The sequence below is a fragment of the Dictyostelium purpureum genome (assembly GCF_000190715.1).
Source record: "Dictyostelium purpureum unplaced genomic scaffold DICPUscaffold_532, whole genome shotgun sequence".
In the NCBI taxonomy this organism is placed as follows: Eukaryota; Evosea; class Eumycetozoa; order Dictyosteliales; family Dictyosteliaceae; genus Dictyostelium; species Dictyostelium purpureum.
In genome coordinates this window covers 1-15967 of record NW_003519866.1, presented here as the reverse complement: position 1 = coordinate 15967, position 15967 = coordinate 1, and the positions used below count along the sequence as shown (strand labels likewise).

Sequence of the window (15967 nt, the reverse complement as noted above, 5' to 3'; positions counted from 1 at the left end):
AGAAAAAAAAAAAAAAAAAATTTAAAAGACTTTAAAAAAATAATTTAAAAAAATTTTAATAAAATTAAAAAAACAATATTGATATTAAATAAAAAAAAAAAATTAAAAAAAAATTTATATTTGAAAAAATCATATAAATTACGAACTTAACTTTTATACTGATTACCTTATAATTAACTAAATTTAGTAAAACTTTCATCAATATAAGAAATTTCAAATTTTAAAAAGAAAACAGTTTCTCAATTAAAAAAGGTGCTTTCTTGTTTTACAATATTCAGATAAAAACTCATCAACACTTTTTACAAAAGAGTATTCAGAATGCATTTTATATTTTTTTGTTTTTTTTTTTTTTTTTACAATTTATTAATTAATTAATTTTAATTAAAGAAAATTATAAAATTTTTTTTTTTTTTTTTTTTTTTTTTTTTTTTTTTTTTTATTTTTTTTTTTCTTTTCGGTTCTTTTCCTTTATTTCAATCAAAAACAACTATTAACCCTCAAATGGGTTTGGAATTTCAAAATTTTTGGGCCCTTAGGGTTATGGGAAAATTTGTTATTTTTGAAAGGGATTCCTCAAACCCAAGTAATTGGGAAACCTGTCCCTTTATGATCCAAACAAAATCAAATAAGATAAAGATTGGTTGGGGCCCATTTTATTCAAAAATTACTAAAAAGGAACTTCTTTTGTCCTTAAACGAAACGAAAAAAAATAAAAAAAATAAAAAGTTATTGTTATTTATTTATAAAATAAATTTTCCTTATAGGGGAAGTAGATTTTTTTTTTTTTTTTAATTTTATTACTTTTTTTAAATTTATCTATAATATTTTAAATTTTATTTTAATTCTTTTTTATTAGTTGATGATTTAATATTTTTATTGAATGAACTAATCTTGAGGAATTTGATTATTGCCCTAATAATTTTAAAAATAAATTAATATAGTTAAATATAAATTATTACATATTTATATATATATATATTTTAGTTATATTAACTACTTCCCTTAAAAAAAAGTAATCACTTCTTTGTATAATTTGTATCAGCTATAAGGTTACAAGTGGGGCCCCTATAAGTTAATCAAAATACCTCGTTAACGTAAGTATCTTTGAATCTGATACAAACTATACAAATTGGTGGTTACTTATCTATAAAAAAAAAAATTAAAAAAAAAAAATTATAATAAAATTTTAATAATTAAAAAAAAAAATAAACAATTAATAATTTTTTTTTTCTATTTTTTTTTAATCTCAATAAACATATTCACATTAAAAATATTAATAAAATATATAAAATCCCATCAAAAATAACAATATAATCATTTTGAAAAAATAAAATCTTCAAGTAAGTTATTAGCCCAAAATATCATAAAACTATAATAAACTTTATAGAAAATAGAAACATACACATTATTCTATTTATTAAATCTGGTAATTTAGATCCTGTATATCAAGTAATATGTTACCCTTATTATTGTAGAGCTTTTTTCATCATCACGTTTCTTTGTGTAGTGTAATATTTAAGTTGTGCTTAGATTTTGATTTAACTGGTATCGAAATCATTAATTTAAACAAAAAGGTAGTGGTGCAAAATCTCTAGACAACATAGTAGTGTGGAATGGGTAGCACCAAGTGGTGAATATTAAAATCGAATCCTCTAGTAGTAGAATTGAATCTGTAAGATCATGTGGTTCAGAATCTATTTCACCAACTTGTATAACTCTTACTGAACCATGAAATTTTAAGGAACAAATAACATAAAAGTCTAAACAAATATATTTACACCAATCACAAATTATAAAATAAAATAATAATTCTTTGCAAATACTGTTAACCTATAATTTTTTTTTTATTTTTTATTTTTTTTTAAAGAAAAAAACTATTAATTTTAAGAAAAAGTATATCAGAAATAATAAAAGTACATTTTTAATTAAAAAACATTTAAATAATAAAATAATAAATAGGAAATAGTAAATAATAAGTAAATTATTTATATTTTTTAATTTTATACTTTATTTATAATTTAATTTTTTTATTTTATTTTTTTCAACACATAAAATAAATTTGGACTATAGCAGATACAATAAATAACAATCACAAGCAATTGCTTTAATAAAATTATAAAAACTAACAAGCCGATATCATAATGGGAATTGTTTAATACGAAAATCAGTTATTTATAAAATGCACGAGAAACAACTTGAAAACAATACCAATCTTAGTAGCTTTATATATATAAATGTTACCATCAAATTTTGGAACTATTTAAATGATAGTGTTTTCAACAAATGTCAGTAAAGCAATCAACCAAAAATAAATATCAACACTCGCATGGGGATGCTTATGTATAAATCAAATCCTTTTAGTCTCACTGATGATCCAAAAATGATAAACGATAACGATAATTTTTAATCACAACCTTAACATTCTTCTCTGAAAGATTGTGAAGCTGCGCTTCCAATCTACCATATTCATTGTTGTATTCTATAAATTTTCAATATTAGTTTCTTTACCTTCTTTTTATATATTTTAGCTAATTAAATAATATCGAACCAATCAAAGAACTAAAAACAAACAGTTTTTTAGAAGTAAATAATGATTTCGATAATTAAAAAAAATAAAATAAAATAAAATAAATAAAAAAAAAAAAAAAAATATTAAAAAGAAAATAGATGGATATTTTTTTATGGTGATGTTTTTTTTATTTAATATTTATTTAAGATAATGTTTTTATGAAATCCTTTCGACTGCCTTTAATCAATGAACTTGGTGTTTTTCTTTCTTTTTTCTTCTTTAGGTTAAATGACCTTCAATTTTGTTGATATATGTCAAGTATTCTTGGTACAACTATTTCTTGGTGATGATTGATTGGTCAATATCTGCTATTTTATTTTCAGGTTTGAAGTGTTCCAATTAGCTATCAATTCTCTTTTTTAATTTCTTTTTATTTAAAAACTTAATTGATTTCTAAAAACAAATTAAATAAAAACAATATTGATGAATAAATAAATAAAAAATTAAAATAAAAAATAAACTTACAGTAACTCGGTTATATTTGTTTGTTTAAAAAAGAGATAAGTATTATTTTGTAAATATTTTAATTAAAAAATTTATTTTAAATTTTAATTAATTTTTTATAAAAAAAAAAAAAAAATATTTATTAAAAAAATATAATTAATCAATAATAAAAATGTGATTACATGAACTTCATTGCTTAGTTTTTATATTACTTTTTTTAAAATTTCTTAAGTTCATATAAAAACTGGGTGGCTATAACCCCCATTTTTTATTATAATCACTTTAGATTGATTTCTTTTTTTGGTAAATTTCATTTTTTTTTTAATTTTTTTAATATTTTAATATTTTAATTTATATTTTTTTTTTAATTTTCATTTTCAAATTTTTAATTTTCATTTTCAAATTTTTATAAAACAAATTTTTATTTTTTTTTATTTTTATTTTTATTTTTTTTCTTTATTATTTTTTCAATATACAAATAATTACATACATTTATTTTATTATAGTTTTCTATTCAATAATAATATTTAATATCAATAATAATTTTCAACACCAAATCAAATAAATAACCATTCACATCCAATAAATAACCATTCACATCAACCACACTTCAGTCTAATTCAATAATGGATTTTGTTTTTATCTTAATTCTTGTAGCCATTAGTTTTTTAATTGGTTTTATTTATGATTCTTTAATAAAATTAGAACAATTAAAAAAACAACAAAAAGAAAAAAAAGAATTAGAAAAAGATCAATTATTAATGATTTCCAATTTAAATCATCAAATTAAGAAGTGTGAATTAGAAAATAAAATCCACCATAATCAACTATCTATTGAATCAAAAAAACAAGAAATCGTGGATCAAAATAATAAAAGTGAGCATGATAAACTAATTAAAGTTAGAGATGACCAAACAGATGAAATTTATCAACTACGTAGTTTAATAAACCATCAAAAACAATCCCTTCAATCCTACGGTGTTAACCAAGGTAAATTGGTCAAAGAAAAAGACTCACTCAATATTAAATTGGATGATCAAATTAGAAATTCAAATAAACTCCAAGAGCAAATATTAGAGAAAAATAAAATTATCCAATTTCTTGAAAAAAAGATTGAAACAGAACAACAAGTTTTAATCCAGCTTTCAATTGAACATAATGAAGCATTGGAGAAATTGAATTTAAAAGAAGGTGAATTAGAAACAAATAATATGAACTATAGAGAACAAGATCCATTCGATAGAGAACCATTAGATATGGATCAAAAAAGCGAAATTTCAAGTATTGGAGAGTTTAGCGAAATTTCCGATTTTAAAGATGATAACGAACATTTAGATATTGAAGAGAATAACGAATGTACAATTTGCTATTCCAAAATGAAGACCATGAATGTCTCCTATATAGGTTGTGATCATAAATTCTGTTTCGATTGCATCCTAACATGGTCCCAATGTTGCAACACTTGCCCAGAATGCAAGAATAGATTTAATACAATCACCGTAAGTTATTAAAACATTCATTTTTGTACATGATAAATTAAACTTATACTAATAGTTTTATTAATTAATTGTAGAGGGAAACCAAGGTAGAAGGGTTAATAAATGTTGCCGATGTTTGTTGGAAGGACCAGTATCATGAATCATACAAAGAAGAAGAGATTATTGAAGATATGGTTTTATACCATGATCGATCCGATCCAAACATTGATGACCTTATGGATATTGATTCATATTGAAATAGGTGGGGATAAAATTAATAATTTAATATCTTCTTTCATGCTCGCCTATGAGCTCTGGGAAGACTAAATAATTATTAACTATATCTTTTCATTCATTGTTTCAATTATGATTTCAATAAAGTTGTAAATAGTTAACAAGTGTCATCAATGAAATTATCATATCTCTTTTTAAAATTTTGGTCATAAATTATGCACAACAAAAAAAACTCAAAAGTTAAAAAATATTCTAAATGTTCCGGTATCTATTTTATAAAAGAAAAAAATTATTTTTAGGTAACTATAAAAATTATATTTATATAATTATTATTATCCTTGAATATAAAAGAAACTAATATTTAATTTTAATATTTATTTTCGTTATTTTCAGTTCCTACATGTTCTCGTTTAAAATCACGTTTCTACATTTAAAAGCTCACAATCAATTCACCACCAGCACCTCTTGGGGATTTCAATTGCAAATATTTTAGAAAAGGGTCTCATTCAGGATTTTCAATCAAAAGCTCACAATTCACCACAACCACAACCACAACCACCACAACCACCACAACCACAACCACAACCAGCACAATCCTTCAATGGAATCACTATCATAAAAACTATAATAAAATAAAAAAATAATAATTTAAATTTAATAATAAAAAGACTTTATTAATTTTTGTAAATAACTTATTTCTTTATTTTATTTTTGTGTATTATATCTTATCTTATAAAATTTTAATCTTTTTCGATAAAGAATCTGGTATTATCAGGTAATACTATTTGAGCAAAGGATTTTATTACAATCATTTTAAAAAAATCTAAAAAATCTAAAAAATAAAAAAATAAAAAAAATTATTCTTCTTCATATTTTCGATTGTGACCATAAATGATATTTCGCAACCACCTACTAAATAGTGTTTCTTTTCTAATTTGGCTTCAAAGAATCTTAAAATACCTGAATTATTGTAACCTGATTTCATTGATTAATTGATTTTATAAAAATAAAATAAAATAAAAACTTTTTTTATAAAAATTAATTTTTTTTTTTTTTTTTTATTTCATTTATTTTATTTTATTTTTTTTATTTTTTTATTTTTTTAAAAATAAAAAGCATTAATGTTATACAGAAAATCGAAAACAGCAACAACAACAACAAATATATTTAATAATGAAGAAAAAAATAGTATAGAAAATGAAATTAATAAAACTATAAAACTAACAACAGATAATGGTATCAGTAAAATTATAAAAACAAGTGGTAACGGAACAAACTTTCCATTCGATGGCGATCAAGTCTATATTCATTTTATTGGCAAGACTATTGATGGAACAATATTTGAAAACACTAGAGAGAAATCAAGCTTTTCATTTATTTTAGGTAGTCCAGAAGAACCAATCAAAGGATTCAACTATGCAATTAAATCGATGAAAAAAGGTGAAATCTCAACATTTACAATTAGAGCAAAATATGCATATGGCAGCGTCGGCAATGGTGACTTAGTACCCCCTAATGCAACCTGTATTTACGAAATAGAATTAATCTCATTTAATAATAACTGTGATATCTCTACAGAAAAAGATGGTTCAATATTAAAGAAAATTTTAACAAACTCAATAGAAACCAATAATGACAATAACAACGGTCAGCAACTACCAAAGTATGAATCAAAAGTTTTAGCATCTTTCAATATTATCAATAGTGAAAATAAAGAAATTTTAGATAAAAGAGATAAATATAGTTTTAAGATTGGAGAAGATACAGCGATACTAGATTTAATCGAATTGATAATAGAAACTATGCAAAAAGGTGAAACAAGTAGAGTAGAGATCAACTATATCAAATTTATTGAATCATTGAAAAGAAAACCAATTGAATCATTACCAAAACATTATAAAGACCTAATCAAACAATCAGAAATCTCCACATCAACCGACAAAATTATTGTAGAAATAACATTACACGACTTTCAATTAGAAAAAGATAAATACCAGTATCGTGTCGACGAATTAATAGAACAGGGTTTAAAAAGAAAGGAAGAAGGTAATGTTTATTTTAAATCAAAGTACTACTCGATGGCAATTAATAAATATAAAAAAGCAATCGAATTTTACGAATTTGACTATGGACTTTCAAATGAAGAAAAAGAAAAGATTAAAGAACTAAAAGTGGCGTGTCTATCAAACCAAACCGTATGCTTATTGGTAAACAAACAGTGGAATCAAGTTTTAAAGAATACCTTGAAGGTTCTAGAATTAGATGAAAAACATATCAAATCCTTAAATTCCAGAGCCAAAGCCTATAGGGAATTGGGAAAATTAGATTATGCAATGCTAGAATTACAAAGAGTTTTAAAAATCGATTCAAGAAACAAAGATGCAATAAACGAAATTAATGAAATTAATAAATTAAAAGAAATAAAAAAGAAATAAATAAACATAATTTTATTATATTTTTAAAATAAAATTGATTATTTTTTATTTACTATTGAGAAGAGATTTTAAAAAATATTTAATTATATATTTTTTAAAAAATAGTTTATTATTTATATATTGCTTATTTGTTGGTGTTTGTTGGGTTTTTTAATTGAATAATATTGCTTTGTTTTATTAAAAATAGATAATCTAATTGAATGATTTTGGTTCATTAAAATTATCCTTTAATCCTTGCCAACATTTCCAATAATCGTCATCAATGAAATTCTTTTTAGCATAGTCAGAGATACCTAAAATGAGTGATGATTCAAACATAAAAGCTAAAGCAACATCTGGGATCTTGGATGGTTTGAGGTCAGCCTTGACAGCAGCTTCGAAAGTATCAGCGTCTGGACCATGTGGAGTCATACAACTGTGTAAACTACCACCACCTGGAAGGAAACCTTCTTTCTTTGCTTCGTAGACACCACGAATTAAACCCATGAATTCACTCATACAATTACGATGATAGTATGGTGGTCTGAATGTATTTTCTTGAACTAACCAACGTGGTGGGAAAATGACAAAATCGGCAGCGGCAACACCTGGTTCGTTAGTTGGTGCAGTTAATACTGTGAAAATGGATGGATCTAAATGGTCGTAGGTAACTGAATTGACAGCACAGAATAAACTTAAATCATATTTGTATGGGCAATAATTACCGTGCCATGCGACAACATTGTATGGTGAAAAGTTTTGTTGGGCAGTGTAAAGTTTACCTAAAAATTTATTAATCTTGGTATGGGCAACACCATCTTTCTTTTCAAATGCAGCAACTGGTGAAAGGAAATCTCTTGGGTTAGCAAGACCATTGGCACCAATTGGACCAAGATCTGGCAATTTGAAGTGTGAACCAAATACTTCGCAAATATATCCTCTAGTTGGTCCATCAACTGAAACACTGAAACAAATACCTCTTTGAATAACACAAATTTCACCAGATTTAACTTGTAAATTACCAAACTCGGTTTGGATATCTAATGTACCTTGTTGTGGAACTATTTAAATATAAAAATATATTAATATCTATTTTATTAATACTATCTATCCATCCAATAATACATACCAATTAAGAAATCACCATCAGAGTTATAGAATGATTTATCTTCCATATTTTGATTAGCAGTATAAATATGAATAGCAATACCATGACGAACTGATGGATGACCAGCTCCACCTATAGTAATTAAACCATCAACAAAGTCGTGTGGTTTATCTGAAATTGGGAATGGTTTCCATCTTAATTGATTTGGGTCAATGTGTAAATTATTTAAATCTGCGAGTAACTCTGCACCCTTTTCGAGTGGTTTGAATGGAGTATGACAAACTGATGGTCTAATACGATATAACCAACTTAATAAAGAAAATATTATTATTTAGTAAACTTACTTATTAGCCAAATGTTATTTGTATAATTTGCGCTATGTTTATTATTCTATATTTAAAACTTCCTGTTTAAATACTTACGATCTTTGTTGTGCATGTCTACCAACGGTAAAAGCATTACCTGAAAGTTGTTCAGCATATAAATTATATGGACAATTTTGTGGGGTATTTTGACCCTTTGGAAGAGCACCTCTGACAGCTTCGGATTCAAAATTGTTACCAAAACCACTTTGGTATGTATATTTTTCAATTAATTCTATTTTATTCATTTTAAATATTATACGAATTTGTTTATTATTATTATTATATAAAGATTAAAAATTATTATATATGTTAAATTTTTTATTATAAACTATTTTAAAAACAATTGTGTAAGCTGACAATTTAAAAGATTATATAAAAAAATATATATTTGTATGTGTATGTGCCTTAATTTTTTAAAAAAAAAAAAAAGACAAGTTATTATTATGTAATGTTTAATTATATTATAATTTTATTTGCCTATTAGGAATAATATATATATCAATAGCACTATTATTACTATTATGAGTTTGTTGTGGTTATTGTAATATAGAATAAATAAAATAAATTAAAATTTTAAAAAAAAAAAAAAAAAAAAAAAAAAAAAAAAAAAAAAAAATTAAAAAAAATAAAAAAAAATATTATAAAATAAATAAATAAATATCAAAAAAAATTATAAAATTTTATTATTTCAATTTGGAAAAAACGAAATTTAAATAAAATTTTGGAAATTTAAATACTATTTCCTTAAACTGATTATTTTTATTTTATTTAGCAGTGATAAATACCCATTATCATTAAAATTTAAAAAAAAAAAAAAATTTTAAATTTTTTAAAATAAAGCTTAAATAAAAATAAAAATTTGTCAATTTTTTGTATACAAAAAAAAATTCTAAAATCTCTGAAAGGTAATATTATGTTTTGATCGTTTCGTATATATATATATTGATTAATTTCATAAATATTATTTTATTTTTTTTATTATGTAAAAAAAAAAAAAATAAACGAGTTTTTAAAAGTGGGTTAAAAAAAATTTTATATTCAATTTAGAAAAAATGAAATTTAAATAAATTTTGAAAATTTGAAGCTAAATAGTTCTTTCAACTGATTATATTTTTATTTTTAAAGTGATAAATATTTTTTTTTTGGTGAAGGATAAAAATGATATTAACAATAAAAATATTTTTTTTATTCTTTTATAAACATTTAATTGATTTTTTTGATTTTACAAATGAGGAATATTCTATAACTTAAATTTAGACCAAATATTAAATATGGTATACTTATTTTTAAAATAAAAACAACAAATTAAAATTTAATTTAATATTTAATCTGTATTATTCTTTTTTTTTTTAAATTAAATAATTTTTAAATGTAAAAAAAATATCTTTTTCAAAACATTCGAATTTTGAAAAATTTTATTTTTTTTTATCGAATGAAAAAAAATTTTTGTTCGCATTTTTCTTTCGAACTTTACAATAAAATAATAATGCTGTCTAATATTCATTTCATTAAATTTAAAAGAAAAAAAATAAAAAAAATATAATTAAATAAAATTAAATAAAATTGAATCAATTATTAAATAATAAATTAAAATAATCATTATAATAATAATAATAGTAATAATAAAAGTAAAAATAATAATATAAAATATCTGTAAATATATTTTTTTTTTTTTTTTTTTTTAAATTTTTTATTTTTTATTTTTTTTAAAATTTTTTTTTTATTTAATTTTTTTTATTTTTTTTTATTTTTATATTAATTACAACTTTACACAACTTTTTTTATTTTTTATTTTTTTAATCTATTTTTATTTTATATAGTATTTCTGTTATTTAATATAAAGATTATTTAAAAATATATAAATAAATAAAATGTCAGATCCGCTAATACAAGAGGGTGAAGAGGAAGATTTTGTATCACCTTTTGCTAGAACTGAAAATTTACCAAAAACAACAGCACCAACCTCAACATTATCATATCCAACATCTGATGAAACATCTGAAAAAAAACAAGAGGAGCATCAACAAGAGGAAAATCAAACAACAACAGTAACTAATACAGAGGAACCAAAGAAAAAGAAACCATCACAACCACAAAAAGAAATACAGCAAAATACAGAACAACAAGAACAAGAACAAGAACAACATCAACAACAACAACAACAACAACAGCAACCACCAGTAGCAAGTAGAAAGCCAACATGGGTACCTGATAACCATTCAAATAAATGTGAGATGTGTAGTGTACCATTCACATTCCTTAATAGAAGTAAGTAACTATTATTAATTATAAAACAACAATAATAATAACACCAATAGCTATTATTTATATTTCTATAATTATACTTTGATTGATTTTTTTATTAATATCGATTACTTTTTTTATAGGACATCATTGTAGACGTTGTGGACATTTGTTTTGTGGTTCATGTTGTTCATTAAATACATCTTTGCCACAAGAGTTTGGATATACAACAAGAGTTAAAGTATGCTCTAAATGTTTTACAACTACAATTAATGAAAGAGCATTAGAAGAAACTACACATACAATTAATATTGGTGGGGTAAGTAAAGAAACAAAAGTTGTATCAGGTGTACATAAAGTATTACTTTGGAAAATGGGCGCACACGAGGATGGCGATTTTAATAGAGACATTATCGATTCCATTGAAAATGCACCATCAACACCAATTCCAGTTTCACGTGTTCAAGATTTATATTTAGATCCATCAGTTTTAGATGTAGAAGGTTGCACAGGTTTCAGAGTTAGAGTTTATAACCCAGCCCTTGACCCAGGTGAAAAACCTTCAATTTATCCAATTTTAATGTGGTTCCATTCTGGCGGTTTTGTTTCAAAATCAATTGAAACCCCATCTATTGATGGTTTATGTAGATTATTATCAAATCAAGCTGTAGGTTATTTTTAAAACAATAATAATAATAATAACAACAATCAATAACAATTGGGGGGTTTTTTATTAATAATTATTTAATTTTTATTTTAATATTAGAAATGTGTAGTTATTTCAGTTGATTATAGATTAGCACCAGAACATATGTTCCCAGCAGCAGCTTTAGATTGTTTTGCAGCAACATGTTGGGCAGTAAAAAAAGCATCCACCTTTGATGGTGATCCTACAAGAGTAGCAGTTGCAGGTGATAGTTGTGGTGGTAATTTAGCAGCAGCAGTAGCATTGATGGCAAGAGATAAAGAAACCCCAAGACTCTGCGGCCAAGTTTTAATTTGTCCAATTTTAGATTTAAAGAGAAATGAAGATAAATATTATACTCGTGTGGTCCATAATGACGGTTATTTAATGCCAATGAGTTACTTTAGATGGTTCTCTTCAAAATACTGTAAGGAAACTGATGTTGACAACCCATATGCAAGTCCAATTCGTGCAGCAACTACAACCAAAGCATTATGTGGTCTTCCTGTATCCCATGTTATTACCGCTGGTCATGACCCATTCATGGATGAAGGCGAACTTTATATTAAAAAATTAAGACAATCCAATGTCAAGGTTTACCATACTCGTTATACAAACAGTACCAATGCATTCTTTGGTATTGGTCTTGATGAATCAAATGAAGCTGTAATGGAAGTTTCAATTATATTAAAATATATGTTTGGTGTAAAAAGAAATTAATTTTAATAAATTTAGATAAATATAAAATATAAAATAAAAATAAAAATAAAATAAAAATAAAATATAATAAAAAAAAAAATAAAGATAATAAAAATCCTTATATTAATTATGTAATATTGTATAGTTTTTTTTATTACTATTTGTTAAACCCCTCAATCGATATTTGAACTTTGTACTCGGTTTATAATCTCAAAATTTAATATTTTTTGGTAACCCCACTTTTTCAAAACTCAATTGCAATTAAAATTATTATTTAGCAAAAAAAATCGAAATAAATGTGGAACTTTTTCACTCACCAAATTAAGATTTAATGGAATGGATTATTAAATTTTTTAATATTTGTAAAATTAAAGAAGATTTTTTTTTTGTATAAATTAAATATTAAATTTAAAAAAAATAAATTAAAAAAAATATGAAAAAAAAAAAATAAAATTTTTGAAAATTTTTGATTTTTTTTTCATTTTTCGTTTTTATTTAAATATACATAAACATTCAATTGAATAATATGTTTAAAGTTTGTAAAATAAATAAAGCGGGTATACCGAAATATATCAAAGTAAAACCACCACCAAGTAAACTTATAGCAAAGCCACTATTAAAAGAAATAAATAATGATTCATTATTAGAAAAAATCCAAATCAAAGCATTGGATAATATTATTAGTAGTAATAACAATAATAATAAAAACAATAGTAATAATAATAATAATAATATAGATAGCTATACTAAATTAAAACCACCAGTTATTGGGGAAAAGTCCAAAAGAAAAATAATTAACCTTGATATTCAAAATATTAATAATAATAATAATTATACAACATTTACAAAAGAATTTAAAGAATCAAAATCAAAACAAAATTTATTATATTCGATTTATCCAATAAAGAAATTAATATTTTCAGAAGAGGAAAAGATCGAAATTCACAGAATAGAAACCCTTTTGGACTCAAACGAGTTGGACAAAGCCATCGAATACTACCATGACTCTTTATTCAAAGAAGATACTGATATAAATTATAGAGGTTTTTCAATGATACTTTACTATCTATTAAATAGAGCCGATTCAGTGACAGCAACACTCGAGTATTTCAAATACTATACAAACGAACATTACATCAATTGGTTAGACTCAATTGATTTTATAGAGTTTCTAAGAGATTGTTATCAAAAGTCACCAGAGGCAGTAAATGAAATCTACAGTTTTTTAAATACAAATAAACTATTGGATATCAAGAGAACATTTATATTTTGTATATTTTATTTGCAATCCAACTTACAAGAAAAAGCAATAGAGATAATAAATAATAGTTTTAGCCAAAGTAGCTCCAAATCAAATACACATAGTCAAGCGGGTGAAGGAGAATACAGATATTTAAATGACTATTGGGACTTTAACTCTAATGGAAATTTACTTTACATGAATAAACAAGTTATGAAGCGTGATGCAAAGTCATTAAAGTATTTAAAAGAAATTCAAGCTTTTGATAAATTATTTGCAGTATCTGGTAATCATCTACAATTTTATTCAACCATTACCCAACTTTTTATACCAAATGGCATTATTACATCAAAGAAATTAGTACCTTCACTAATACAGTTTATAAATGTGTGCTTAGAATCAAATGAACTTGGATTATTAAATCAATTAATGGAACCATATCAATATAAAAACTCAGCACCAACACCATTTGTAGAGGAAACATCCACCAAAGCTCAAATTTGTGCTCTACTATACTATTATTGCTATTTTAATAGTAATAGTGAAAGTAGTAGCAGTGGTATAGTAAATGTTAAAAACTATTTGTACAATTCTATCATCTCAAATCAAATTCAAAATCCCGATAATTATAGATTTAAAGAAATCTTTTTTGATACATTGTCATTATGTTCATTGGAGCTTGGGGATTATGGCGAAGCAATTTATTTTTCAGATGTAAAAAGAAATGTTTTAGAAAAGTATTGCAGCGAATATTACAATAGAACCATTGGATTTAAAACAGATATCTACTTTCCATTTATAGCATTCAACGAATACCAGAGCAGAAAAGAAGTATTAGAAGGTTCAAATGCAAATAACGAAAAAAAGATTAATGAAAATAAAAACTCAATTAAATATTGGAAAGATAAAAATAATGAATCAATTATTAAGTTTACCAATCCATCACCTCTAAATTCGAGATTACCAACATCATCATCATTTTTATATCGTCCATTAAATATTCAAGAGTTAATTAACGAAACAGATAAACTTATATTTAACAGAATCGAAAAAAAACAAATCAATAATCCAAGAGAACCAGATTCAATTCACTATTTTAAAAAACTTTTAGAATTAAGAGATCAGTTCCCAAAATTATCAAACGATAAAGAATTTATTGAAAATTTTAAACAATATTTATTATTAATAAATGAAGAAATATATAATAATAATAATAATAATAATAGCAAAAATAATAATAGTAATATAAATTTAAACAATATTGTAAATATAAATAATAATAATAATAATATAAATATATTTTATAAAAAATTACCACACTCAGAATTGTTTTATTCATTGGTATCAAGATTTAAAGAATACTACGAAAACATTAATATGAAGGAAGAGCTTTTAGTATTTTTATCGAAATTAAATCCTCAATTTTCAAACAATGTTTTCAATATTAACAATGAATGGTTTGAATATCTCTATGGTAAAGATAATGAAGGTTTAAAGTTAATGGCTGAGACTCTAGATCAAAATACACACAAATCTACAGAGTTTTACAATTTTTGGTTATACAAATTATCAAGTTCTGATAAACCTGAATATATAGAGGTATGTTGGAAATTAATTGAAACAATGATCAAATCAAACATTAAATTTTATAAAAAGCCACTATCATCATTTTCATCATCAATATTTAACTCTAATGAACCATTAACCACAACACAAATTAATATTTTAAATGAAATTAAATCAAACAATCCATGGTGTGAAGATTCATTAGATTTATTATTTATAAAGTTAAAATTTTATCCAACAAATAATTTTAACGAGTTTAATGATCAAGAGTATAGCAGTAATCATAACGAAGATAATAATAGTAATAATAATGGTAATATTGAAAACAATAATGAAAATAATCAAAAGAAAGAATTATTTAAAGCTAGAAACAAGTTAAAAGTATACCCAGTAAAAACACCAGATTTAGTTAAATTATTTTTAAATTTATCAAGTAAAGCGTATCCAATTAAACAAGATTTTTCAAATTTCCAAGAATGGAACTCAATATCACTAAATTCTACAGATTGTATTAGGGCATTCGTTCAATCAGTGTGCACCATTTTAATTGAGGAAAACAAGATCAATGAATTAAATATATATATAAACTCTGAAAGAAAGGTAATTGGATCTATGAATTTCAAGGTTATTCTTGAAATAATATCACCATTATCACCCATTGGTCAAATCTCATTCATCCAAAACCATATGCGTTTATCCAATAGCTATGCCAAAGAATTTGTATCCTACATTAAAAAATTAAAAGAGATTATACCCCCCGAAAATAGATCAGAATTCTCAATTATCGACTCAATAATTTCAAAAGAACGATACACCCCATCGAATGAAATGAATGAAAAATTACAAAAACATAAAGATTTTATTTATTTATTTTCAAAGGTATATTTTTAAAAAAAAAAGAAAAAGGTTTAAAAATTATTA

General features: G+C 23.4%; 6 protein-coding genes across 6 annotated transcripts; 4 read left to right on the top strand and 2 right to left on the bottom strand.

The window, feature by feature from the left end:
• Positions 1-1557: 1557 nt before the first annotated feature.
• Positions 1558-3505, bottom strand: DICPUDRAFT_159266 (uncharacterized protein; the record flags this gene model as incomplete). The annotated part of the gene is made up of 2 exons (XM_003294235.1): positions 1558-1830; positions 3500-3505. The coding sequence occupies 2 exons, from the start codon at positions 3503-3505 to the stop codon at positions 1558-1560; spliced, it is 279 nt and encodes a 92-aa protein (XP_003294283.1).
• A 134-nt stretch (positions 3506-3639) lies between these two features.
• On the top strand, positions 3640-4748 carry DICPUDRAFT_159265 (uncharacterized protein; the record flags this gene model as incomplete). Its single annotated transcript, XM_003294239.1, has 2 exons — positions 3640-4512; positions 4587-4748. 2 exons carry the CDS (start codon positions 3640-3642, stop codon positions 4746-4748), a joined length of 1035 nt encoding a protein of 344 aa, XP_003294287.1.
• Positions 4749-5846: 1098 nt separating this feature from the next.
• DICPUDRAFT_43200 (uncharacterized protein) lies at positions 5847-7160 on the top strand (the record flags this gene model as incomplete). The annotated part of the gene is made up of 1 exon (XM_003294238.1): positions 5847-7160. One exon carries the CDS (start codon positions 5847-5849, stop codon positions 7158-7160), a length of 1314 nt encoding a protein of 437 aa, XP_003294286.1.
• A 17-nt stretch (positions 7161-7177) lies between these two features.
• Positions 7178-9144, bottom strand: DICPUDRAFT_51415 (homogentisate 1,2-dioxygenase). Its single transcript, XM_003294234.1, has 3 exons — positions 8670-9144; positions 8269-8555; positions 7178-8200 (listed from the first exon to the last, which is right to left on the bottom strand). The coding sequence occupies exons 1-3, from the start codon at positions 8855-8857 to the stop codon at positions 7353-7355; spliced, it is 1323 nt and encodes a 440-aa protein (XP_003294282.1). The 5' UTR covers positions 8858-9144; the 3' UTR covers positions 7178-7352.
• Positions 9145-10483: 1339 nt separating this feature from the next.
• Positions 10484-12261, top strand: DICPUDRAFT_159260 (uncharacterized protein; the record flags this gene model as incomplete). Its single annotated transcript, XM_003294237.1, has 3 exons — positions 10484-10880; positions 11000-11523; positions 11623-12261. 3 exons carry the CDS (start codon positions 10484-10486, stop codon positions 12259-12261), a joined length of 1560 nt encoding a protein of 519 aa, XP_003294285.1.
• Positions 12262-12766: 505 nt separating this feature from the next.
• DICPUDRAFT_159259 (uncharacterized protein) lies at positions 12767-15925 on the top strand (the record flags this gene model as incomplete). The annotated part of the gene is made up of 2 exons (XM_003294236.1): positions 12767-15079; positions 15137-15925. Coding segments are annotated over 2 exons (3102 nt in total), but the record flags the coding sequence as incomplete, so codon positions are not given.
• Positions 15926-15967: the final 42 nt, after the last annotated feature.